General features: G+C 36.9%; 1 protein-coding gene across 1 annotated transcript; it reads left to right on the top strand.

The window, feature by feature from the left end:
- The first annotated feature begins 1,534 nt into the window (after positions 1 to 1,534).
- RAB14 (RAB14, member RAS oncogene family) lies at positions 1,535 to 24,847 on the top strand. The gene is made up of 8 exons (XM_037142161.2): positions 1,535 to 1,807; positions 10,615 to 10,673; positions 11,752 to 11,805; positions 13,058 to 13,235; positions 17,155 to 17,221; positions 20,784 to 20,871; positions 21,187 to 21,217; positions 22,568 to 24,847. Exons 2-8 carry the CDS (start codon positions 10,622 to 10,624, stop codon positions 22,743 to 22,745), a joined length of 648 nt encoding a protein of 215 aa, XP_036998056.1. The 5' UTR covers positions 1,535 to 1,807; positions 10,615 to 10,621; the 3' UTR covers positions 22,746 to 24,847.
- The last annotated feature ends 77 nt before the right edge of the window (positions 24,848 to 24,924 follow it).

Here is a 24,924-nt window from a genome sequence, read left to right on the forward strand (position 1 = left end):
GGATACTTCCTGGCACACAGTAAGCAATAAGCAATAGCTATGCATTAAGGTTTCAGTTCAATAAGCAACAGCTGTGCATTAAGGTTTCATTCAGTTCAGGTGACAACTGGATATACAGAAACTTTCAAGTCAGGCCCAAGTTCATTGCTACACAGGTAATAGCAATTGGTTCACAGCTTTCCCTTTTATTTTGCTCATTTCTTGATTTCAGAGGCGTTAAATTGTGACCACAAATGATGTACTAGAACTAAAGAGTATAGGAAAAAAAAGCACAGGCCTATAAGGACCTGGAAGGGATTTCAATATTACCTTAGATTATCTTGCAATAACCATTCCCATGTGTTAAATTTGTATTTTCCTAGCATTTTGCATATCTTACCTCATTTAATTTTACAAGGTCCATGTGATATAGATACCATCGCCCTTATTTGTACAACTGAGGATTTGAGAAATCAAGCGGCATGCCCTTAGTAAATTGCAAAACAGGGATATTCGGCCAGGTCCTTCCCTAGGTTGCCATCCACTCCCAATGACATCTCACTTATCCAAGATAGAATTAGCTCATGAAAAAACCTTGAGTGCCCAGAGCGAGCCTGAATTCCATTTTGGAGTGCTGAGGCACAGTGGTCTTCTTGGACAGGCGCAGTGCCTAGGGCCCACAATACTTTTAGGGGCCTACAATACTTTTTAAAATCAGAGAGAAAAATGAACTTTTAGGTCGAAGAAAATGTTTTCCTATATCACATTGATCTATTCATCTCTATACCAACACAGTTGTAAAATATGAATTTTATAAATAGACCCTCAAGCAACAGGCAAAAGTGCCCAGGATCCACCAAGTCTTGACGGGGCCTTGTGCTGGTTTGCGCTAAGCTTCCTGAGAAGGTGATAATAGCAGCCCAAACTGGAACAGGGGAGGTGATGGGCAGAATGTGAAAAATGTGGTCATGGGCTCTCTCCTCCCACAGGAAGTTAAAAGAGACAGAAGTGAAACACAGGGCAGAAGGTGCCACTCCTAGCTGTCTAATCTGGGTGAGACAAGTGACTCGAGCCATCTGAGCCTCAGAGTCGCCATCGATCACACGGGGTTTTGCACCTCATGGGGTTGTTGGAGAGGGACCTAGTGTGACTTGCTCACCGCCGTCTACAAGTGCTCAAGAAACACGTGTTGAAGGGATGCAGTAATTATGTGCTTGGCACAGGGGCTGGTGGTAAGCGTCCAATGAGTGGCAGTTGCGGGCATTAAAAAGAGTAGGAAGTCTTCAGAGAGACAATTGCCTTAGCCTCACAGGACCCAAACGTACCTCGGGGTAGCGTCTACGCGGACCTGAGCAGTAAACTGCGCTTGCGCGTAAGTGCTTTTCCCGCCCCCTCCCCCCCCTGAAGCGCGAGAACCAGTGAGGCCGCCCTCCTCCGCCACGCCTCTAGTCCAGAGGGGAGGACTGGGGAAGGGGTGTGGCTTAGCAGGCCCGCCCGGCCACCCTCTTCCGGGCTCCGCCAGCTGCGCGCGCAACCTCCTCCCCCCATCTTTTGTGGTCCGGCCCATTGCGAGGGTGACAGGAAACCCTGTGCAGGGAGCGTCGCCATCTTGGACCTGCCCGAGGAAGATCCTGAGGGAGCTGCAGGAACAGTCGCCGCTACCGCCGCTTCAGTCACCAGCGCGTCTGCACCTCTTCCGCCAGCCCGCTACTTGCCAGGGCCTCGGACGACCGCCCCCGCCCCTCTCCGGCTGCCCCCGCATTCCTCTTCCTCGTCTGACGCCCCCCGTCCCGCCCGGAAAGCTGCCCAGCCACCAGCAACCCCCCAGGTAACCCAGGCCTTCCACAGTGTCCGACCGGCCGAGGCCTCCTCGCTGGGCTCTCGGAGGGCCGCGGGGTGGGGACGACGGCGCGCCGGGGCCGCGGGCGGGTGGCGCCGCAGGGCAGGCCCTGTCAGGCCGCGGCGAGCCCGGGGTCGCGGTGGGCGCCGCCGGGCCGGGCCTGCCGGGACTTCCTCGCCGGGGCCGGGGCGTCCCCGCGCTGCTGTCTGGTCCTCCCCGCGGGGCGGAGAGCCTCGAGGCGTGCGGGGAAGGGTGTGCTCGGGCCCGCCTCCCCCGCCGGACCGGGCAGACTGGCCGCCGTGCGGGCGGCTCGGACCACCCCCGCGGTGTGGGTCCGCGCGAGCCGCGCCGCCTCGCAGCTCGCGAGCCCCAGACGTGGCAGTCCCCGTCCCTCAGGCCGCGTCTGGCCCTGAGTACAAAAGGCAGCACGCCGGCATCTTGGACTGGCGCCGGTGCCCTTGCCGGTGTGGGCGGCTGCCTCTGCACTCGCGCTCGAGAAGGGGTCCGCGGGTCCGTGCTTGCGCGGTTCTGGCTTGGGCCCTGTAAGGCCCGTGGCCTCCTAGAAGGCCCCGAGCCCGGAGAGCATCCAGAGGTGAGGAAGGAGACCAAAAGTTTTGTCTTTTCTAGAATTGAAAAGAAGGAACAGGCGTTGTTTCGATGGTTTGCATTTGTACTGTGTGCCAGGCACAGATTTACGTGTCTTCATACAGGTTTATCCTGCTTCACGTAGCTCATGGTGACAAGCCGAGTTATCGCCATTGCACAAGTGAGGAAACTGAGGCTTGCAGTCGCGATGGGACTGCTTAAGGATGGTGCGTGCAAATGGGACTCTCCCTGCACCGTGGCCGGTGTTTACTACACTCGAGTTAGGCCGGGGTTACAGACCTGACCATTTCAAAGGTAGCTACAGCTTCATTCCTCCTTTTCTATCTTTGCATTGGATGACAGCGGGTTGCCCCTTTGTAACCCAGAGTCTGTCGTGTGGGCCACTACACTGCCAGTCGTCGTTCTCACGCCTGGAGGAGAGATGGCAAGATTTCCAGTTTATGTTTGAAGGAAAAAACTGGGGTTCCCGGAGGCCAGACGCTTTCCTGGTGGCTCCTGGTGGCTCCACAGCAAGGGTCAGAGCCCAGATTTGAACTCTTGTGAAGTTTATCGCTCATTTCACAACTGCCTTTTATTCAGATGTGGTTATTTAGGACAAATTCGATGTTGCACTAATTCAGTTCCCGCTTCTTCTTGCCCTAAGAGTTTCCAAAGCTTTTCCCTCAGTATTCTGCTTAGGCACTTTTACTTGGTCATGCCTTGAGGTGTGTAATATGTAATGCACTATGAGTTCTCAGTTAGGTGACCATAAGCATGTTGCCTAACTTTTCAGACTGTGTCCTTGCCTATACTGGGGATAATAGTACCTATATTTTTTTGTTGTTGTGAGGCTTAAGTGGGGTTAAAAATTAAAAACCCTTAGCACGTTGCTTGGCATTTGGTGCCCCATCACCTGTAACAGTGCCGGGCATTGGTGCATGTAGTGAGTGTGTAGTATTTGTTGACTAAATGAGAGGACCATGGCTTTGGAGAGCTGTAGATTTACACCTGAGCCCCAGTTTTAGCTTTTCCTTTAGTGGTCTTTTCCTTTAGTGGTCTCTGGCAGACCTGGCACTTCTCTGAGCTGGCTTCTGAGTCTGTAAAACGAGTTTTTAGTATTAGAGATTACTTACCAAGTAGCTGGCATGTGTTAGGCACTCAGTGAATGGCAGTTATTTAAGATGTAAAACTTTAGATTCTAATAACCTAAAAAAATTCCTTGGAATTAAAGCTACATTTTATAAAGCTACATTTTTTGCTTTTTATATTTTATGTTAAACTTTATGGTTGTGTGCTTCAAATACACAACAGAATTTAGGGTGTTCTTACAACTGATTTTTATCACAGTTATTAAATATCTTTGCATAGTCTTAGTAAGATACTGTACTTGGAGGAAACCTTTGGTTGAGACAAGTAGAGTGTGTTTTAAACATACTCTACTTGTCCTAAGGGCTACTCAAGGGCTATTGAGAGATGCTTCATGTTTTATCAGTAAAAAAGCTTGAAACTTTTTTTTATGGTAAAATGCCAGGCATGGCTGGAGACAGCACTGTATAAATAGAGCTGTCAAAGATGTGTGCTTTACTTTTTAAATACTTTTATTGTAGACAATTTTAAACATAGTATATAGAATAGTATGTTAAGGCTTCGTATACCTGTCAGCCGGTGTCAGCAATGATCAGCAATCTTGTTTCTTCCACATATACCTGTACCCTCCCCACCAAGTTATTTCGAAGCAGATCGCAGACATCATGCATCATTTCATCAGTAGAATTTTCACTATTACTAATCCTCTCTTTCAGAGATAATCCTCTTAACTGTAGTAGTAAGGGCAAGGTTTTATTTGTTTTTCTCCTAAGTGCTTTACGTAAATGAACAGAGGTGCAGTGTTGGAGTACTTTATCTCCTATTCATAGCATCATAGTTACCCGAGACAGTCTTGCTATTGACATATTGAGGGAATTCAAGATTTTTTCTTACTTACATTATTGATTTGTAGAAAAGTGTGTAACATGAAATAGCTTGTCAAAAGTGAAGTATTGTGTGTGTATGTGTGTTGAAGGTGAGTCTCAGAAGTGGCTGATTTGTTTTTGGAGGTTGCTTTACTGTTGAGGAAATTGACTACTCATTTTGGTTAAATTATTAGCCTGATTGAAGTAAGTTTTGTGTCCACTTGGCTGACAAATCAAGTAGCATTCCACTTTACTGGGCCTATGAACAAATCAAAATGCTTCCATTTGTGAGTTTCATGAAGGCAAAAGACAACATAGTTTTGCTTTTGTTTTTTAATCATTACTATATTGTCAAGTCTAGCATAAGGCTTTATGCTTAGTAGATGCTCAACAAATATTTTTATATTGGAATCACAAAAGCAGTTTGTCTTGATTCTGGTGTTTTTACAAGATACCTTGCATGTAAAAAAAAGTCTCAACAGTGAGGATCTAATTTTAAATCACCTGAAATATTTAGTGGTTTGTTTTTTTTCCCTGCATTCTCTTGAAACAGGTATGTAAAAATTACATAGTAACATCACGCGTTCTGCAGAGTAGAGTAAAATAGCTATTAACAGTTGTGAAAGGATCAGTCAGACGTGGAGCATAAGTTAACAAAGTAAGGAGGCAAACTTCAAAAAAAACAAAGTGGAAATACCCTTGCTCATTGGAGTGCTTTTTTGAGGCTGATCATATGATTGACTTCATATAATGTTCCCTATAGTATTGCTGAATGTGGAAGTAATGTTGGAAATATTATGAAAGGGGGTTATTTTGATTTATTTTTGTAACTTGTTTTACATCATAATTGTATATAAAATGCTTTAAGTATATTTCGTAGTCCTTTATTTTTTTCTCTACTTTGAATATTAGAATAACACATACTTATACTCTCAGTGCAGGGATGGATAAAGAAAGTTAATAATTTCTTTCCTTTTTCTAGTTTCAGGCCCTATGTTCATTTTTTTTACAGTTTGATGTGTGTCCTTCCATAGTATGTGTATATAGAATTGAGTGTGTGTGTGTGTGTGTTCAAAATGGGCTATGCTATCACATCAAACTCAAGCTTTCTTTTTGTTTTAACTTAAAGTCATGGATATTATTTCCAGGTTAATACATATATTTCTAAGTGGTTTTTAAACTAGGTGTATATTGTTTCATAATACAGATGTATTGTACTTTGTTTAGTCATTTCTCTTGATAGGAGAACTCTTGATAGGAGTTCAGATGGTTTCCAGGAGGTTTTTTACTGTAAAATGCTGCATTTAATGTATTTGAATCTGTAACCTTGTGAACTGAAACTTTTATTTCTGTAGACTGCTTTTAAATGGGTTTCTTGATCAAAGGACAGTTTGAAATTTTTTAAAACTTTTATTTATTTTACTTTTAGAGAGGGGAAGGGAGTGAGAAAGAAAGGGAGAGAGATATCAATGCATGGTTGCCTCTCATGTGGCCCCAACTGGGGATCTGGCCCACAACCCAGGCAAATGCCCTGACTGGGAATCAAACCGGCAACCCTTTTGGTTCACAGCCCATACTCAATCCACTGAGCTACACCAGTCAGGGCTGGATACTTTTTGAAGATTTTAAAATATATACTGATTATATCCCAAATATAAATGTTTATGTCCCCATAAAAATGTCATGGTAATTCAGACTCCCACAAGCAAAGTGTATGAGAGTGCCTACCTTCACATCTCTACCTGTACATTTTAAAACCCACTCATTTATATGTCTGTATAATTTTATTTGGAAAGGTATCTGATTCAGTGTACGAAGATCATGGAGTTCTGTTTTTGGCACAACAGTGATTATGTTTAATATGCATTTAGTAACCATTTAGATCTATATGTATTAGCCTTTAAAAAATCCATAATTTTGTTAAGTGAAAAAAAAACCCACATTGAAATGTTTTGGGCAGTAGCAAACTCCAATTAAAAAATGTGTTTCTCAACTTAACTGTGGTATGTTTCATGTTCAAGAGATGAGGTTGCAAAATCCTGTTAAACCAGTATTAAGCATAGTTGGTATTTAAAATGGGCCACACAATTATTAGTGTTTATGCATTTAGTAAACATTTCTTTTAGTAGCCAGGAAGTTTTGAGCTGAATTTTACATGCACTGATAGTAAAAGTGTTACCCTAATTTGTTAGTATAGTTATCCTCCATCTTTCTCTAATTTTGAGCTTTTGCTTTTATTTTTATCAGTTTGTATATCTATGTGCCTTTAATAAGCTGCCTTAGAGAAAACTGTTCTTTGGAATTAGGCCTGGGTTAAAGTACCAGCTCTGCCATTTACTAACTTTGTAACACTGGCCAAATGTGATTTTTCCTGACTTCAGTTTATTCAGTTTTTTACATGGACACGATAATGATTTTGAAGAGGTGTGAGAATTAAGTAAGAATTACGCAAAACAATCAATAATAGGGAAAAGTACAGATCATCACATGGTTCTTGACAAATGTTACTTCACTTCAGAAACTTTTTTGTAAGTAGCTATAATATGAATTGTTTTCACTAATTATCATTTATTCATGTTTATAAGTCCTGATTACAGTGCAAACTCTGAACGTAATTATTTACTACTACTTATTCATAATATTAAATTAGAACCGAGTGAGTGAACCGAGAAAGATTTGTATCCCAAAGTGCCACTCTAGGGTTTCATAGATGTACTTATAGGTACATTTCATAACTGTGAAGGAGGGAGGAAGGTGTAGTGGTGAAGAGTGGGGTTCTTCACAGTCAAAACAGTCCATGTTTAGTAACGATTTGACCAATTAGCTGTGTGACCTGGGTGAGTTACTTGCCTGTTCAGTCTTTCCTTATCTGTAAAATGAGGATAATAATCACTGTTTTATTAGGATAGTAGTAAGGAATTAGATGAAATTGCGTGTAAAGTATTTATTATTTAGCACATTCCCTGGCTTATATTAAGTGCCCAGTAAGTGGTAACCATACACTTGCATTTGCTATTAGTTTAAATGCTGTTCATCTATTTGATGATGCCTGTTGTCTGAACGTAATGCTCTTTTTTCCTTAGAGAAATCAAAGGCATTAAAGGCAATCTTACGTACATGTGAACTTCATTGAAATGCCTTTTGTAAAACGTGGAAGATAGTGCGTTTTAATCATACCAGTAATTGTGCACTAGTTATAGAATTTTATCAGGATTTTTTAATGAGTGGAAATTATAGTGTTGAGAGGTGTCAGACTCATGTTTTCGGAGCATTTGAACTAGATTGACATTTCTTATGCCTTTTTTTTTTTTTTAACTTTTGAGTATGTGAAGCAGAGGTAGACCCCTTAAGTAATAGGGGAAAAACGTTTTTTCCCCTTCCAAAGCTAGTTACTGGTTAAAAATGTGTTTCTCATCTTACACTTTAACAGTGATGTGTTTTGTGTTCAAGAAATGAGGTTGGGAAATCCTTGGTTAAAGCAGTGTTAACTGGTTAATATACAATATATAGATCATGTATCATAGAAATAGACACTTGAAACATTTATGATCTTATTAACCAATGTCATCCCAGTAAATTTAATAATAAACAAAGGGGGTCATTTGAATATTGTTCTACTGTAAATGCATAATTTTGAGTGAATGTTATCAGTAAACTACAGGAGTATATTTAAAACTAACTTAGTGTCTCACCTTAGAGTGAGAATGGTAGGACCTACTGTTTTAGTGGCTACAGTGCTGGATATTTTCTGCTTTCCTTGTTACTAAAATTAGTAAATTTGAGTAATCTTTTAATTTTGCTGTTAGGGTTTTCACTTGTAATTTTAAGAAATGTGAACTAGAAAATTGGGTGGTGAAGAAGAGATAGGCACTGGTATTGGATCTGAAATAGTGATCATTCTCTTACTTGGAAATAGTTGATAGCGAGTAATGCTTGGAAATTTTTAAAAACATTTTCAAAATTATTCATCTTAGATATTTAATTAATGAATGCTTATGTAATAATTAGCAAGTACACAAATTAGTACAACTAGAACTGGGTTGTATTTTATGAACAGTCTTTAGAGCATTTCAAGTAGGAATTGATATTGTTAGACGCCATAATTTTAACAAAATATAAGGAAGCAAAGTATGTGCAGCTACAATTTTCAGTAAGAATAGGGAAAAGGAATAGGAAAATCAGAAGGGGAAGAACATGAGAAAAACAGTAATTTAAAGGTTACTACATTATTTTTTTCCCCTAATTCTGAATGGGGAGAAAAAGACATAAATTAATTAAAAGAAAAGAGTCTGGAAGGAGTATGAGTTAAGACATTATAACCTTTATCATTTTTAATTTGAGAAATGATTTTTTTCCTTGTATTTGGGATCTGGTTCAGAGATCTAGTAAATAATTCAGACCAATTTTTGCAATAGGACCAAGCTTATTCTTAAACATTTTGAGTCCCCAGTGTCTGGGAAAAGGGCATCAAGATGATCAGAATCAGAGTTAATCTAACCAGAAAACCCCCTTTTCTGAAGGAGCTGGTTAAGGGAGTTTTCTTTGATGTTGAAGACTGATTATAAATGTGTTTCAAGTCAGGCTGGAATAGGTAGCAGGGCATCCACCTTTGTTGAGTGTAATCCATACAGCTGAGAGGAAGACTATATTATCTGAAGTAATTGTCTAGTAAGTTACAACTTCCCCTTTCCTAATAACAATAATTCACTTATTTTACATATATACTTCTTTTCTTCTTTAAAAATTTATCTTTAGAGGGGAAGGGAAGGAGAGAGGGAGAGAAATATCAACATATGGTTGCCTCTCTTGTGTCCCCTGCTGGGAACTGGTCTGCAACCCAGGCATTTGCCCTGACTGGGAATCGAACCCCAATCCTTTGGTTCACAGGCCCCGCGCTCAATCCACTGAGCTACACCAGCCAGGGCATATAGAAATTTTTTTTTTGAAATATATACAAGAAGGTGCTAATTTCAGTAAATGAATTTCTCCAGTCATAACAAATATATAGCTTTTGTAATTTAACAATTGGCCAGAGCAGTAGAAATTATTGGAAATCAAATTTTTTAAAATGAAGATTAAACCTTCATATATATATAATTTTTATCTTTGCTTAAACTGAAAACTGATTTGAGAATAATTTTATTGGAAGATATTACCAATATTAGAATTTACCTCTTCTCTAGCACCTAGCAATGTCAAGGCATTCATTTGAATAAATTGAAGAGTTGTTTTTTGAAGTTATTAAAAGTAGGAAAGAAATTAGAATTCTTCAAGTTAAGTCATCTGAGGTGAAGGAATGGGCTGTGATCTTTTGAACTATATTCCAATACATAAACTTTCAAATTTTACAACCACAAGTAGTATTTTATGCCATTATTTGATAGTCCTCAAATCCTACGTTAGGTTGAATCATATGAAATTGCTAGTGAATGACTTTTTAAAAAAACCTGCAAGAACAACAGTTTCATGTGGTTGTATCTAAATCTGTAATTACTTTGGATTAGAAATAATGAATGCTCTTTCTTTGGATGCTGTGCTAACCATTGATTTAAAGTAGAGTAAAAAAGTTTGTGTTTATAAGTTAGTGGTTACTTTTTAAAAACATTCTTTTGTCTTGGCTAGTGTGGTTCAGTGGATTGAGCACCAGACTGCGAACAAAAGGATCACCGGTTCAATTCCCAGTCAGGGTACATGCTGGGGTTGCAGGCCGGGTCCTCAGTTGGGGGTATGCAAAAGGCAACCACACATTGATGTTTCTCTCCCTCTCTTTCTCCTTCCCATCCCCTCTCTCTAAAAATATAAAAATAAAATCTTCGGAAAAAACCCCATTCTTTTGTAAAATTTAGGGTTCTGAACAAGTAGTCCATCATTAATTCACATGACCAATTACTTAAGTGAGACCTTAAGTGGGGGAGAAGACTACTTAAAATGATGCTTAACTTGAATTTATAAAGATTTCCTTGTTTAACATTTTCTAGAGAACATGTGTTGTTGGATATTTCCTAATACGAAATATTGGGATTGTTTTGATTTCGTTTCTTACATTTCCACAGAATAATACATGAGAATGTTAACGCAGTGTTCATCCATGAAAATGTGTGCATTTGATCAATTTGGGAAATGCAGGTTTTACTCTTCCAACATTTGGTTTATAATCAGTGTGCTTTATTTTATATATCTTTAAAGGATAGCAATTATCAGCTTGGATAACTTGTGTATACTTTTCTACTGAAGTAACACAGTTTTCTTTATTTTTAGTGCCACCATGGCAACTGCACCATACAACTACTCTTACATCTTTAAATATATTATTATTGGTAAGTTTATTTAACTTACACTCTTGTTCTCCAAAGAAGGTTATAATATACAAAGTATTTATATATTAATACTTAATGTACCACTCCAGAAGAAGTAGATGCTTTTCTCAGTGCAAAATTATTAAGATTAATTTTTGTATTAACAATGTACACTTTGTTTTGTGGCTCTGGGTGCTTTTGTAGTACAGTGCTGGGTGTCTGAAGTGATGTTCACTGTTCTTGAAGCCACTGAAGACTTGTTAATATTGGGAATGAAATTAATTTCCTAGGAGTGCTGATAACATTCCAGAAATTTAATGAAAGCCAAAAATTGATAGAGAACATTGATTCAGAATAACTATAATACACATAAAATATAATATTGGCAGTTTTCCCTTTAAGTTTGAAGAAGATTTTACTCAAAAGACAATGTTGTTTATCCAAGTGTAGTTGAAAGAGCACAGTTTAAAGTACATACACTTTCTAATTCTTCACATGAGAACAGTTTGTTTTAATGTTGAGCTTATGTGACTATATTATAATGCTTCCTTCATCAAAGGTTGATGTGACTCACATCATACAGAAGTGACTCTGTTCTATAATGGTTTTCATATAGTGTACATTCTTTCCTTTTGTGGAATTATGCAAAAATATAAGATGAGATAAGATGGGATCTAGAAAATCAGGCTTCTAAAACTTATTTCTGCTTTTGTGTGCTGCTGCCCTGTTTGTCACTCCTAGGAGTCTTTTGCTTTTATGCATGATTAAGGGGGAGAAGATATAAAACTTTGAAACAGTTCAAAGTAAAAACACAATTACAATTTCTCTATTAAAGAGGCACTTCCAAGCCAGTGGCTGTTAACATAATTTATAACCAAATTCTATCACCACTAAAAGTTGGGAATAGTGAATTTGTACATCACAGTGAAAACTGACCTGTAGGATTTTTTGAACTCATTATAATAAATTAAGGAAATACAACTTTTCTGAGTATCCCAGAAATGTGTGATATTGTAAGGGATATAGCAATCATCGTATATAATTACAAGAGTGTAAAATTGAGAATTGTAATTGCCACTTGAAATTTTTTTTTAAACAGGGGACATGGGAGTAGGAAAATCTTGCTTGCTTCATCAATTTACAGAAAAAAAATGTAAGTTTAATATGACAGGTAAAACATTAGTAAATTCTTTATTATTATTTTACTACTTTTTAAAGTATTATTCTCAGTGTACTCTATGCCTTTAAACATAACCTTTCCCTACATATGCACCTTTGTCTTGAGGGAGTGATTTTATTTTCAAATAAGTGCAAGTAAAATGAAATATACCCACATATATAGAGTGTTAATTTTTATATGCCATATATCATGATTCACTTCAGATTTTTTAATAAAATTTTAATTTTTAAAAGCGTATACTGTAATGTCACATTTAAATCTTATTCTCTGACTTTGCAGTATAGAAATTATTAGGGGAAATTTGTTGCATGTATCATTTGCTAACTAATAATAGATTGGAAATACTTAAAATGGAATTCTGTATTCATGACTTGATTAAAAGATTCAGAGAGCAGCTCTGTGTTAGGTGGTATTATGTAACTGACAGGCTAAATATAGTTGAAATTGTTTATATGTAGTTGAAGTTATTAGTTGTTTTTTTTTAAATATAATATTTTTTGAAGCGTCCAGTGGTCTGTGTATACTTGTACCAGAGAATAGTGGGTTTAGGTTTCCAGTGGCCTAATTATAAGTAAAGGACTAATGAATTTGTCTTATTGGGTTAGACATATATAACTTGTCAGTACATAACTGTAAATATATATCAAATGTGATTTTCTTTGAGTTGTTAATGATATTTTCCAGAATAAGAATTTGACTAGTAACTCTTAAGAGTTCTAAAAAATATTGATTGATATGTCATATGTAAGGATTGTCTGGGAGGATAAAGGGTATAACATTGGTGGTATGAAGAGTGTATCACAATCTTTATTTTTAATTAGCAGATTCTTTTAGTTCAGGTGTCAGCAAACAAGAGCCGGTAGGCCAATCCAAGTCACCAACCACCTGTTCTTGTACAGTTTTGTTGGAACACAATAAGTATGCTCATTTTATGCATTGTTTATGGCTGCATTTGTTTCAACAACAAAGTTGAATAGTTGTGGCAGAGACCTTTTAGCCTTCAAATCGTAAAATATTTGAAAATATTATAGAAGTTTGCTGACCTATTCTAGTCCATTTCTGTATTTGCTGATTTTTTTTCTTGTAGTGCTAGCTTTAGTCTGTTTATAGCCAACAAGCATTACTGTCATTTGGTTCATGCAGTGGATTTTTTCCCCACTGGTCTTAATTTGAAGCTTTCTTGAAGTTGGAATATTATATTATATATTTTTTTCCTCCCTAACAGTTATGGCTGATTGTCCTCACACAATTGGTGTTGAATTTGGTACAAGAATAATTGAAGTTAGTGGCCAAAAAATCAAACTGCAGATATGGGACACAGCAGGACAGGAGAGGTTTAGGGCTGTTACACGAAGCTACTACAGAGGAGCTGCAGGAGCACTTATGGTGTATGATATCACTAGGTAAGATTAATACTTTTTCAACCTTCATACTAGAAAGTATCTTGAAGTGTGATGTCTTTTTTATTGATTTAAGCATTCTTTAGTTTGTAATTGTCTGACTATACATGTGCTTATTTTGGTTTTATGGTTTCTTTAAATTGCTGTGTAAGACTTGACATAACATGTTGATTTCCTTTTCTGAAACTGGGTGTGACTTAAGAATAACTTTAGGAGATGTTTGTGGAGCTAACAAAAGAATACCATTGTAAAAAGCAGCATCAGTCGAATTGAGGTGAAATAATATTTTGTACCAAACTTTGTTCTTTTCCTTTCAGTAGAAAGCAGGGAAGGAAGTCTTGAGGAATTAATTACTCTACTCAGTCTCTGGTGTTAAAGTTTACACTTTTTCAAAATTAGAACAAACAAGGAGTTAAGTAGTTTTACTAATCCAGGGGTAGATTATATAAAGTTCTTAACTTGCATCTGAAGGTGTTTGAATATTAAATCCTTTTTTTTGTTCTAAAATGGGCTGAAGTAGTTTATAGTGATTCAGGCAGTGAGATTAAATTTATTTCAATTTGGCTACTTCTGGAAACTCAAAGCACTTTATACAAAGTAACAAAACTGGACTGTAAATATTTGACTTTTGGAAAACATGGAAAATTGTGCCACTTCATTAAACTTGTTTTTTTTGTCTGCTGTAAGTTGGAAAATTGTTCTAAACTGTTTGTTTATCTAGTGTAAGTTAGAACTGGACCACCTTTCATGTTAATGCAGAGTGTCAGTCTAAAGCATTGTGACTCTGACTTTTGAATTGTGAGGTTCCAGGAGTGAATAAGTGGAACCAAGTGATAGACTTTCAAGGATATTTCCCTTTGGGAAATGTTTTAAGCTGTTTCCCAGAATGTTTTCAGGGTTAAAACAGTGAAACAGCTTTAGTTAATGCTCTTCATATAGCCAGGCAGGGATCAATAAAATAGTTTTGTGGGAAACTTAAAAATCCTAGCCATCTGTACAGGACATCTTTTTATGAATGAAGCATCCCTGAAGACTTCACATAATTAAAAACCCCATGAATTAATAAAATTTAGATATGGTGATGTGTACTTATCGTATATTAATTGTATAGAGTTAATGGTTTGCTTTGCTTTTTTGGTATGTGTCTTTTCCTTTTTCCAGCTTTATTGAGATATAATAGACATATAACATTGTGTAAGTTTAAGGTATGAGTGCGATGGTTTGATACATGTATGTTTTGCTTTTAAACATATCTTTTAAGGGTAGTAAATACTTTTGGTAAAATGTGTGTTGGTTTTAAGTTATCAAAAGTACTTCTTGCGGGAGCCCTAACTGGTTTGGCTCAGTGGGTTGGGTATTGTCCTGCAAACCAAAAGGTTGCCTGTTTGATTCTTGGTCAGGGCACATGGCCTGGGTTGCTGGCTGGGTACCCTGTTGGGGGTATGTGAGAAGCAACTGATGGATGTTTCCTCTCCTTCTCTTTCTCCCTTGCCCTCTCACTAAAAATAAGTAAGTAAAATATTAAAAAATAAAATATACTTCTGCTGGAAACAACCCACATGTCCATCAACTGATGAATGGATGGATGAACAAATGTGGTATATGTATACTATGAAATAAAATTCAGTCATTGAAAAGAAAGAAATATTGATACATGCTATACAGTAGCTGAACTTAGAAAACATTTTGCTATGATGCCATTTACATGAAATACCCAAAATAGGCCAGTGCATAAAGACAAAGGGGATTGTCAGGATATGGGGAGTACTAATGGTATGGGTTTCTTTTTGGTAATGAAAATGTTTTAGAAGTAGATAGTGGTAATCATTGCACAGCTTTGTCAATATTCTGAAAACTACTAAATTGTATACTTTAAAAGGTTGAACTTTATAGTATGTTCATTATATCTCAGTAAAACCGTTTATAGTCAAACCTCAGTTCTCGAACCTCTTCCATCTCAGTCTGGTTCTTGACAAAGGTTTTCAAGGAAAAAAATGTCTCAGTTGTTGAACAAAACCTCAGTTATTGACCAGACAACCCTTTAAGCTTTAGATAGGTGATTTCTTGACTCTGATACGTCATAGCAACATTGGTGTTGCAGCCATGACCCTGTTTTTTTTCCCATTAATCCTTGACATTTTGCAAACTTGAAAGTGTCTAATAATACTTTTTATTGGCATTAACTCTAATCGTTAAAGGGTACTCTCCTAAATTGACAGCATGGCTTATCATGGCAGTTTGTTTGGCTCTATCAATTGTTTGATATAGCTGATGTCCGTGACAAAGTTAGGGATACTTGAGTACTTTTTTTTTAAGCTCTAATAGTACCATGTAATGAATATTTGGATGATACTGTAGCTGTAGATTTGAAATTATGATGAATTTTAAATTAATGAAACAATTACCAGAACAATTAGCAGAACTTACGGTACATGTAAATAATATGGTTTTCATGATCTTGATACCACTTAAAGGGCTGTGTGGATTTTCCCATTTACTAAGTGCTGCCAATTTGTAATTCACCCTTGCTACCAGCTTTAACATTTTAAAATCCATCAGAATCAGTATAAGTATTTTTGGGCTATGTTAAAGGTTTTTTGCACAAAGTAAGATGTTTGTGTAAAAGCAAGGTGTGGTACTACAAGTATTGAGCAGTGATAAGGCTTGTGTTTTTAAAAAATGATATTTGACTATCATTTACTTACACATTTTAAAATATTGGGAAAAGCTGTTTTGATTTATGTGACTTCTTGACAGTTTGGTGGTTAATTTGTGAATGATGTGATACAGCACAGTAAAAAGAGAGTCTGAGTAAGGAATTCTTTTCAGTTCCCATTAGGAGAGAATTAAATGTTTAGAATATTGAATTTCATATATGCACTGGCAGCTGGAGATTATGGAATATCCTATTCACATGGCTAAACTTGAAACATTTTGAGGACCCATTGTGTGTAAAGGTCCTAGGCCTGACTCTGAAATCATTTAAATCTTTGTGGGCTTCTGCTTCCTCACCTGTTAAATGAGTAAGATGGATTAATGTTCTGTGAATATGTATAAATCAAAAACATTTTTAACCTATAAAATTTTTATTATTTTGACCCCTTCAATAATGCCTGGTTAATATTATACTTTATAATATTGTAAATTATTTGGATTTGTTTGCTATTTCAGGGCCTTCTTGTCTAGTGCAAATGAGCCTGTGAGTTTTTAAACACTTGCTTGGAGAAAGTGGACAAGTAGGGCAGTTTGAATCCCAAAATGATTTAGCTGTTCATAAATAAGAGTACAAAGTTAGAATAAATTCACTCTCTGATGTCTAGGAAGTTGAATTTCCAGTTACCTGTATTCAGTGCCCTTTTAAAGCCAATTTTTGTGTTGTTATAATTACCTTACTCTTTAAGGAAAAGTGTTTTTTAACATTTTTAATAACTTTTTTCTTTTCACTTAGAGTTGACATACAATGTCTTAGTTTCAGATGTACAACATAGTGATTAGACATTTATGTAATTTACAAAGTGATCACCTCAGTACATCTAGTACCCACCTGAAACCATACAGTTATTACAGTATTATTGACTGTATTGCCTATGCTCTGCTTTATATCCCTGTGACTATTTTTCATAGCTGGCAATTTGTACATCTGATCCCTTCCCCTGGAAAGGTGATTTTATACCAGCATATCATATGTAGCATAACTAACTTGGTTTTTAATTTGAAAAATTTAAAGACAAATGCAAATAAAAGCATGTGTTTGCATTCCACAACTGTTGTTCTTTAGGGTAACAATGTAGTCAAAGGAAAAATACTTTTTAGGATTTGCTGATTAAAGCCTATATTTTAAATATTTATTAAAGTTTCTTTTTTTCTACTGAAATGATAATTTTAAAATGGCAGTCACAAATATAAACTTTAATTTTTGCAGAAGAAGTACATATAACCACTTAAGCAGCTGGTTGACAGATGCAAGGAATCTCACCAATCCAAATACTGTAAGTTAAATGATATCAATTATACAGAAAATTTAAGATCTAAGCTAACCCAAAAAAGGAAAGTCATTTGCTAGTGGGATTTCTGTATTTGGGTACTAAGAATGAGAATCTTTTGTTCTTAAATTAATTGAAGAAAACATTTTATCACATTTTATACTTGGCTTTTTGTCATGTTTGTGGTTAGGGGAAAAAGTGAAAGTTATGTATGAATGGGGTGGTGATCTCATGTCAAGTAGAGACTATGAAATACGAAACTCATTTTAAAAGAGATCTCCATTAGTTTCATAAAATGTTACCACTGGAGGAAACTGGGCAAAGTATATAAACAACCTCTCTACATTATTTCTAACAACTGCATGTGAATCTATAATTATCTCTTAAGATTTCAGTTAAAAATAGAGTTCTGCATGTTAAAAAAAATAAGATTCGTAGCCAGACTGAGATGACACTGAGATTTTTAAAGGCCAGATACACATGCTCTGCAGTATACAAAGATAAATGTGGGTCCTTGGCCCATAGAAGGTTAATTAAAGTCGAGCAGAGAGATTTCATGTGAGACTATAAATAACTATGCTGAAAAGCGGAGTGAAATATGAGTTAGAATAGAGTGACTGGTGTGCTGATGGAGACCCAGGATGAGTAGGGCCATCTGGAGAAACCAGCTTTATAGAGGAGGTAGGGTGTTTGAGCTGGGACGTCAGGGGTGATATTTCAGTGATGGTGTTGAGGGTATTCTAGGGACAAGGGATGAAAGGCACTGAGTTGTGACTAACTTTGAGCTTCTCAAGAACAAAACCTATCTCAGTTAGCTTTGTACCCCAGCACCTAGCAGAGTTCTGGTTCACTAAACATGTAATCAGTGGTAACACAGGCTTTTATCAGGGAACAGCAGTGTAATCACATTGAGGGTCAGTTAGCATGGTCTGCCTGTTTTGAGGGGGACTGTGCCTAGAACTTTCATATCTAATGTCACATTAAACTGCACTGTAGGTACACACACACACACACACACACACACACACACACACACACACATATATTCCCTATAGAGGAATGTTCATAGCAGCTTTGTTGGAACAGCCAAAAACTGGAAATACCTCAGTGACACTGATAGGTGGCTAAATAACTGGTACACCAGTGCTATAGAATACTCCTCAGCCATACAGAGAAATGAACTGTTGATACATGCAGCAACTCAGACAGATCTCAAGGGCATTATGATGAGTGAAAAAAGTCAGTCTCAAAGAATATATTCTGTATGATTCCATTTATAAAGCATTCTGAAAAAGAGAAAATCGTGGAGATGGAGAACAGATTCATGGTTTCCAGGGGTTAGCAATGAGGGTGGGAGGGATATGGACAGTGTGAGTTGACTATAAAGAGGGCAACACAAAGCATTTCCTTTGTAGTGATGGCACATTTCTGTATTCTGATTGTTATGACACAGATCTATAGCTTCAGTAATGCATGAAATACACACACGAGAGTGTGTAAAACTGCTGAAATCTGAATATGGGTTATATAGATTGTACCAAAGTCTGTTTCCTGGTTTTGAGAGTGTTCCATAAATAGGTAAGATGCTACTTTTGGGGAAGCTTGGTGAAGGGTATATAGGACCTCTCTACTCTTTCGTAAATTTTAATGATTCGATAGTTATCGCAGATAAAATGTTTTGAAAAACAAAAACCCTCATTGTAGAGGGTCCTTCAAGGAGTGTAATAAAAAATTACGCCTCATTAATGCCTCTGAAATCTTATCAGATCTTTAGAAGAAAAAAAAACTCATCTTTTAAGGTCCAGCTCAAAATTAACATTTTCTACAGTTGTTGCCTTTGATTTCTATGTGGAAATTACAATTGTTCCTCCTTATGTGCATTCCAAGACACCCCCTGGTTGCCTGAAGTCATGGATGGTATTAAACCCAATACAAAGTTTTTTTTGTATACACATATACCTGTGATACAGGTTAATTTCTAAATTAGGTACAATAAGAGGTTAACAATAATTAATAATAGAACAATTATACTGTAATAAAAGTTATGTCAATGTGGTCTCTAATTAAAGTTATCATAAACTTGTGATAATGTGTGGACTGCAGGTAACCATGGAAAGCAAAAAACTGGATAATGGGGGACTACTATATATACTTGCATATTTTGTTGGTGGTATATATTATACCTATGTCTTACTGGTATGCCTTTCAGAATGATAGGAAGCACTGTGTAGAAATTCTTAAGGAATTGGGAGAGGAGGTGATGTTGCTAAGATTACTCAAGATTGCTTGAGTAATCTTACAGTTGCCCTGTACTATGCCATTGTGATCTTACCAGCCTTGGCATTAATAAAAAAAGGATTTCTCTTTAAGTGTCACTACCTTCGTCTTCAAAAGAACAGTGGACTATATGTGAAAACTTCTTTCTCTCCTTGGTGGTCAGTTGTCCACACTGCCTGAAGAATGCTCACTTTCATTGAAGTACTTAACTGTCCTTGCTCAAGGTTTACATTTCAGATCAAAAGTTTATTTGACACCATTTTTTGGAAGTGGGAGAGCCAAAGGCCATACCTTCGCATGAAAAAATGTTGATGGTAGAAATCCCTTTTAGTTGAATGATTCATTCCTAAAGTACCTGTATTTGGATTAGCACATATGTTTAGAAGGGGGGTGGAGGGTTTACCAGTTGGTGTCAAATAAATATATAGTCAGAGACAATCTATAAATCTTTACCCACCCCAAGCCTCCTATCCCAAGGCTGCACACATTTTTCTTAGAACTTTTCAGAGCTGCCTTTAACTTTGGCCTAACTTTACTTGTATAAGAGGATTAAAAAGTGGGTATAGTTGTGTGACATTTTGCCTTGGATTGGAACTCATTGCATATGTGCTTCCCACTGCCCCCCTTGGATATACGGACATTTGTTACCAGTTACTATGAACTTAGTCCTGCCTATGGATGGTGTAGGTAGGACAGTGTCTGAAGGTCACAGGGCATCCTACCTGGGTTCTAATGTCCTCCTACCACAAACTTGCTAACTCACCCCCAGCAAATCTCTTGTCCTAATTTGAGCCTTAATTTTCTTACTTGTAGTATGAAGCAGTTGGAACTAGTAGTTTTAAACTTTTTGAACTTTCTCTTTAGGGGCTGTCCTTGTTTACAGCATTTTGTGTTTAACTTCAGTGCATTCACAGGTCCCCTCAGCTTGTCCTTAGTAATCTTCCTCAGGTAAATTATAATCTTTGGCCTAGAGCAGGTATGCCTCATGGGCTTTTTGTTTTTGAATGGCTTGCAGAGCAAAGAATGTTTTTTACATTTATAGGTTGTTGAAATATATCTTCTTGGGCCTTTACAGAAAATTGGTGAATCCCTGGCTGAGATTATTGCTGAGATTCCTCTTAATAGTGATGGCTTCATGATTCTATAGTCCTGTCTGGTGGATAATTGCTAGTACTTTTCTTTTTAAACCAATATTTTTTTTTCTGTTAAGATTTTTGGGTTTCAGAATTTTTATGGTTGATTTAAATGGTTGCTTTGGTTTTAAGATGTCTTTCTTTTGGTCACACATTAGGTAATAATTCTCATAGGAAATAAAGCAGATTTGGAGGCACAGAGGGATGTTACATATGAAGAAGCTAAACAGTTTGCTGAAGAAAATGGTGGGTTTCTTTTAAGACTTTTAATGGCTTTTATTGGGGGGTGGGGGTCACACTTGGGAGAATTTCTAAGGATTTTGGATCCTGCAGATTATTTGACAATTATTTTTTAATGCAAACTGCTCAAATTTCAAGGATGAGAAATAGCAAAATGTGTTTGAGAATTAATTGGGCGGAGAGTAGTACACTTATTCCCTCCATCTCACACTCATATTCTTTCATAAAATACTGAAAGCTGATGGGAAACTCATCCAGATGTTGCCTAAGAGAATGAGGTAATTTGAAGTGTCCTAATCATAGTCTGAATTTTATTTTTAGGCTTATTATTTCTTGAAGCAAGTGCAAAAACGTAAGTATGCCTAAAATTGTATCATTTTAAATTACATACAAATTTCTCAAAATAGAATCATATTTATGAAACAAAAATATATACACATACACACAATTGACCCTTGAACAATATGTATATGAACTGGGTGGGTCCAGTGATCAAGGATTTTTTTTTTGAGTTGATCTGCATAGTTCAGTTGACTTCTACAGTTGAAACCCATCTTGTTCAAGGGTCAACTCCATCACTGGGAATTCGAATGCTCAGAGCATATTTTTGACCGAGAGGAAGGTCAGTACCTTTAAATACTGTGTTGTCCAACAGTCACCTACATCTAAAATATATAATATATAAATGCATAAATAATATTTACGGCTATCGGAATAGTAAGCAATTCTTTGCTTCCTATGTGACATTTCAAAATAACACTTGTTCAAGGGTCAACTCCATCACTGGGAATTCGAATTGTTGTCCAAGAGTCACCTACATCTAAAATATATAATATATAAATGCATAAATAATATTTACGGCTAGCGGAATAGTAAGCAATTCTTTGCTTCCTATGTGACATTTCAAAATAACACTTTTTGTTACTTTACCTAAAAGATTATACTTTGATTATGCCCATTGGTAATTGATGTTAATGAAATTGTGTGAACATTTAAAAAACGTTTGACTTTCACAACTGAGGTTGAGTTTGGCATCTTGGACTCAAGCTTGGTCAACCTGTTTAATATTTCTGACCATGGTAAAGAGCAGAAATACTCAATGTCGAAGATTTAAATTAGAAGCATAGGTAACATTTCTACTGGCCATCCCATGTCCATTACCAAACCCCGGGACTTTCATCATAGTTCTTCATTTATTAAGGCAAAAATTCCTGCACTGGTAAGAAGCTAGCTCTCTTTTGTTCGTCTGTACTGTTTGTCCTAAGAGAATTGAACGGAAGCATGAACGTGTTACCATCATTTGATAAAAAGTGTAGTTCATACTCAGCTAATCAGACTCTACAAATCCTGGAATCATGTTTGCGTGTTTGGAGATATCATTTCTGTTTGGAATACACTCAATTATTACAGAAATGGCCTATTGTAATGGTCATATATTAACATACTAGCATTTAAACAACCTGGACACATACAGTTATTCAAATAGGGTTTGTACAAACTACTATTTATATGCTTTCCACAGAAAATATTTTCCCATGTTGTTCTCTTAGCTCAGTCTTCTGGTAATCTCTTTATTAGATGACAATGGCTAAGTTGAAGACATCATGCAGTTGACTAAAAGGTTAGCAAAAGGTCAGTGTATAATGTCTTATCTTTTGTAGAAAACTATGGTTCTCGAATAAAGCTGTCAATTGCCTCTTAGGGGAGAGAATGTAGAAGATGCTTTCCTTGAGGCTGCCAAGAAAATCTATCAGAACATTCAGGATGGAAGCTTGGATCTGAATGCTGCCGAGTCCGGTGTACAGCACAAACCTTCAGCCCCTCAGGGAGGCCGGCTAACCAGTGAACCCCAACCCCAGAGAGAAGGCTGTGGCTGCTAGTGACCTCTTTGCTGTGGCTCTCATTTGACCTTTCACCTCTGTCTGTTGGAAGCAGTACTTTTTACTGCCTCATTGTCTTCTGTACATCTTACTGGATTTAATTAAAAAAGAAAAAAAACAACTCTGTTGTAAAAACAGTTTAACACAATACTAAACTGCTAAACAACTAGATGTAATCAGGTTATCAAAGGCAAGTAGAGTAATCTCTCCTGCATGGTAAATCTAGACTTTTTTTTCCCCCTTGATTGTCCTCGTGATAGGTTATGTCACCAATACGTGATTTAAACTGAGCACTGATGCTGGACTTCATGATTTTTACCCTTCCCTCTTTTTGATAAGGCTTTTGTCTCACTGTACGGTTTAATTTGATATCTTAAGCCTTTCTCCCCATCTTTAACTGTTCAAAGTATGACTGTTGTAACCAAGAAGTTTTATTGCTGTGAAATGGCTTCCAATGATAGAGAAGGGGTTCTGTAACTGCTTTTGTTTTATTTTTGATGGATCAACTCCCGGTTGTGTGGGTGGCATTTTTTTGAGGAGGTTTGCTTCTGTCTTAGCCTTGCACAGGGAAAATACCCATTTATTTTTTCTCTTGTGCTTAATTAATAACTTTATCTTTTTTTACATCATTTTATCCTTTTCTCTTTAGCAGAAAGTAAATATGTATAAAATTTGAAGGAACTGAACTAACAGTACATTCTGTGTATATTATTTTAATTAAGAAAATAAATTGATTACTGGCATTGGAACAGTATAAAATACCAGTTTGTACAGTATGACCTATATGTGACCATGTTACTCCCTTCCATTTCACACAAGGAAGTAGACTCAACTGCAGTTCACAAGTAATACTGGCTCTACCCTCTGGTGCTGGCAGCGTTTGGGGACATTATGCTGGAAAGAGCTCCTTAGCGTGAGAGGATTAACACTAGCAGATTCTGTTCCATCTTTGCACTGTGGCTTACCTGCTGATTTTCTTAACTGTTCTTGTGCAATCGACAATGTGCTAACCTGCTTTTCTCTTTCTGTAAACATTTTGCATTACAGGCTGCATTTCTTGCCTTACTGTATAGAAAAAGAAAAAAGGCTGGGTTTATTATTGCACATTTTAAGCTTTTATACCTTTATCTTCTTGGAATGGTGAGATTCTGAACTGGACAGCCAGGACTATACAGGTCTGCTGTTAAGGGATTTTAAATTGTGCATTTTTAACACTACAGTGAAATTATTTAAGATATCCCTTGTGTTTTTAGTGTGAGGCACTATTTTTTGTCATGTTGGCATAAATTGTTTTGTAAAAGGGAAAGTAACAGTGTTTCAGTGTTTGTGCTGATACAAATTAAGTTATTACTTTGCACGAGTTGGTTTGGCCACTGAAAGAATACAGTATTGCAAGGGAAATAGTCTTATCTCTTTAGACAACAAACTTATGTTTTACCAAGTTCTTTACTTCTACTTCTGTTGGTTGATTTCTGAGTTTGTGGTTCAGGCTGGGAATTCAGAAGTTACTGAAGTGTAGGAGAGGTAAACCTCCATATATTATATAAAATGCACTCGGTTCAACTGCTGTGTTTAAAATACACATTTTAAATCCCTCTTTACAGACACTAAAGTTTAAAAAGACACCTTTCTGGGTTATAAACATGTGGTAGTACCAGAGTATTGTAGTCAATGTTAAAGCCAAAACTGGAATGTGCAGAAAATAGGATTTGGTTAATTTGTGGACTCATTTTTATTTTTGTCTTGAACTTTTTTATAAAGAAGATTCCTGGAGTAGATTGGTATATTCTGTTGAAGACTTACAGTGATCCATTTTGCTCACACCGTTGTATCACAAGGGACCCAGGGACCATGACCTGCTGGTGTGTGTATATATTTACAAAGACAAAACAAACAAACCACCCACTGGGATATAAGGTAACAATCACAAACTAAAGACTGCAGCTTGTTTAGGTGCAATACCCTGATTTCCAAAGTTAGTTACAGTCGGTCTTATTGTTTTTGTGACAGGATTTATTCAGACTGCTGTACTCTTCATTTGATGTAACAAAATGCTATTAATCTAAATATTTGTAAATAAAGTACCTGTATCTAGATTAAAATTGTTTGTATTATTTTCTGAAATGTAATAGGATTTTATGTATTCTTCAGTTAAAAAATTATTTAGCATCAGTTTTCA

Source organism: Artibeus jamaicensis, unplaced genomic scaffold (genome assembly GCF_021234435.1).
Source record: "Artibeus jamaicensis isolate MK-2021 breed Jamaican fruit bat unplaced genomic scaffold, CSHL_Jam_final scaffold_1964, whole genome shotgun sequence".
NCBI lineage: Eukaryota > Metazoa > Chordata > Mammalia > Chiroptera > Phyllostomidae > Artibeus > Artibeus jamaicensis.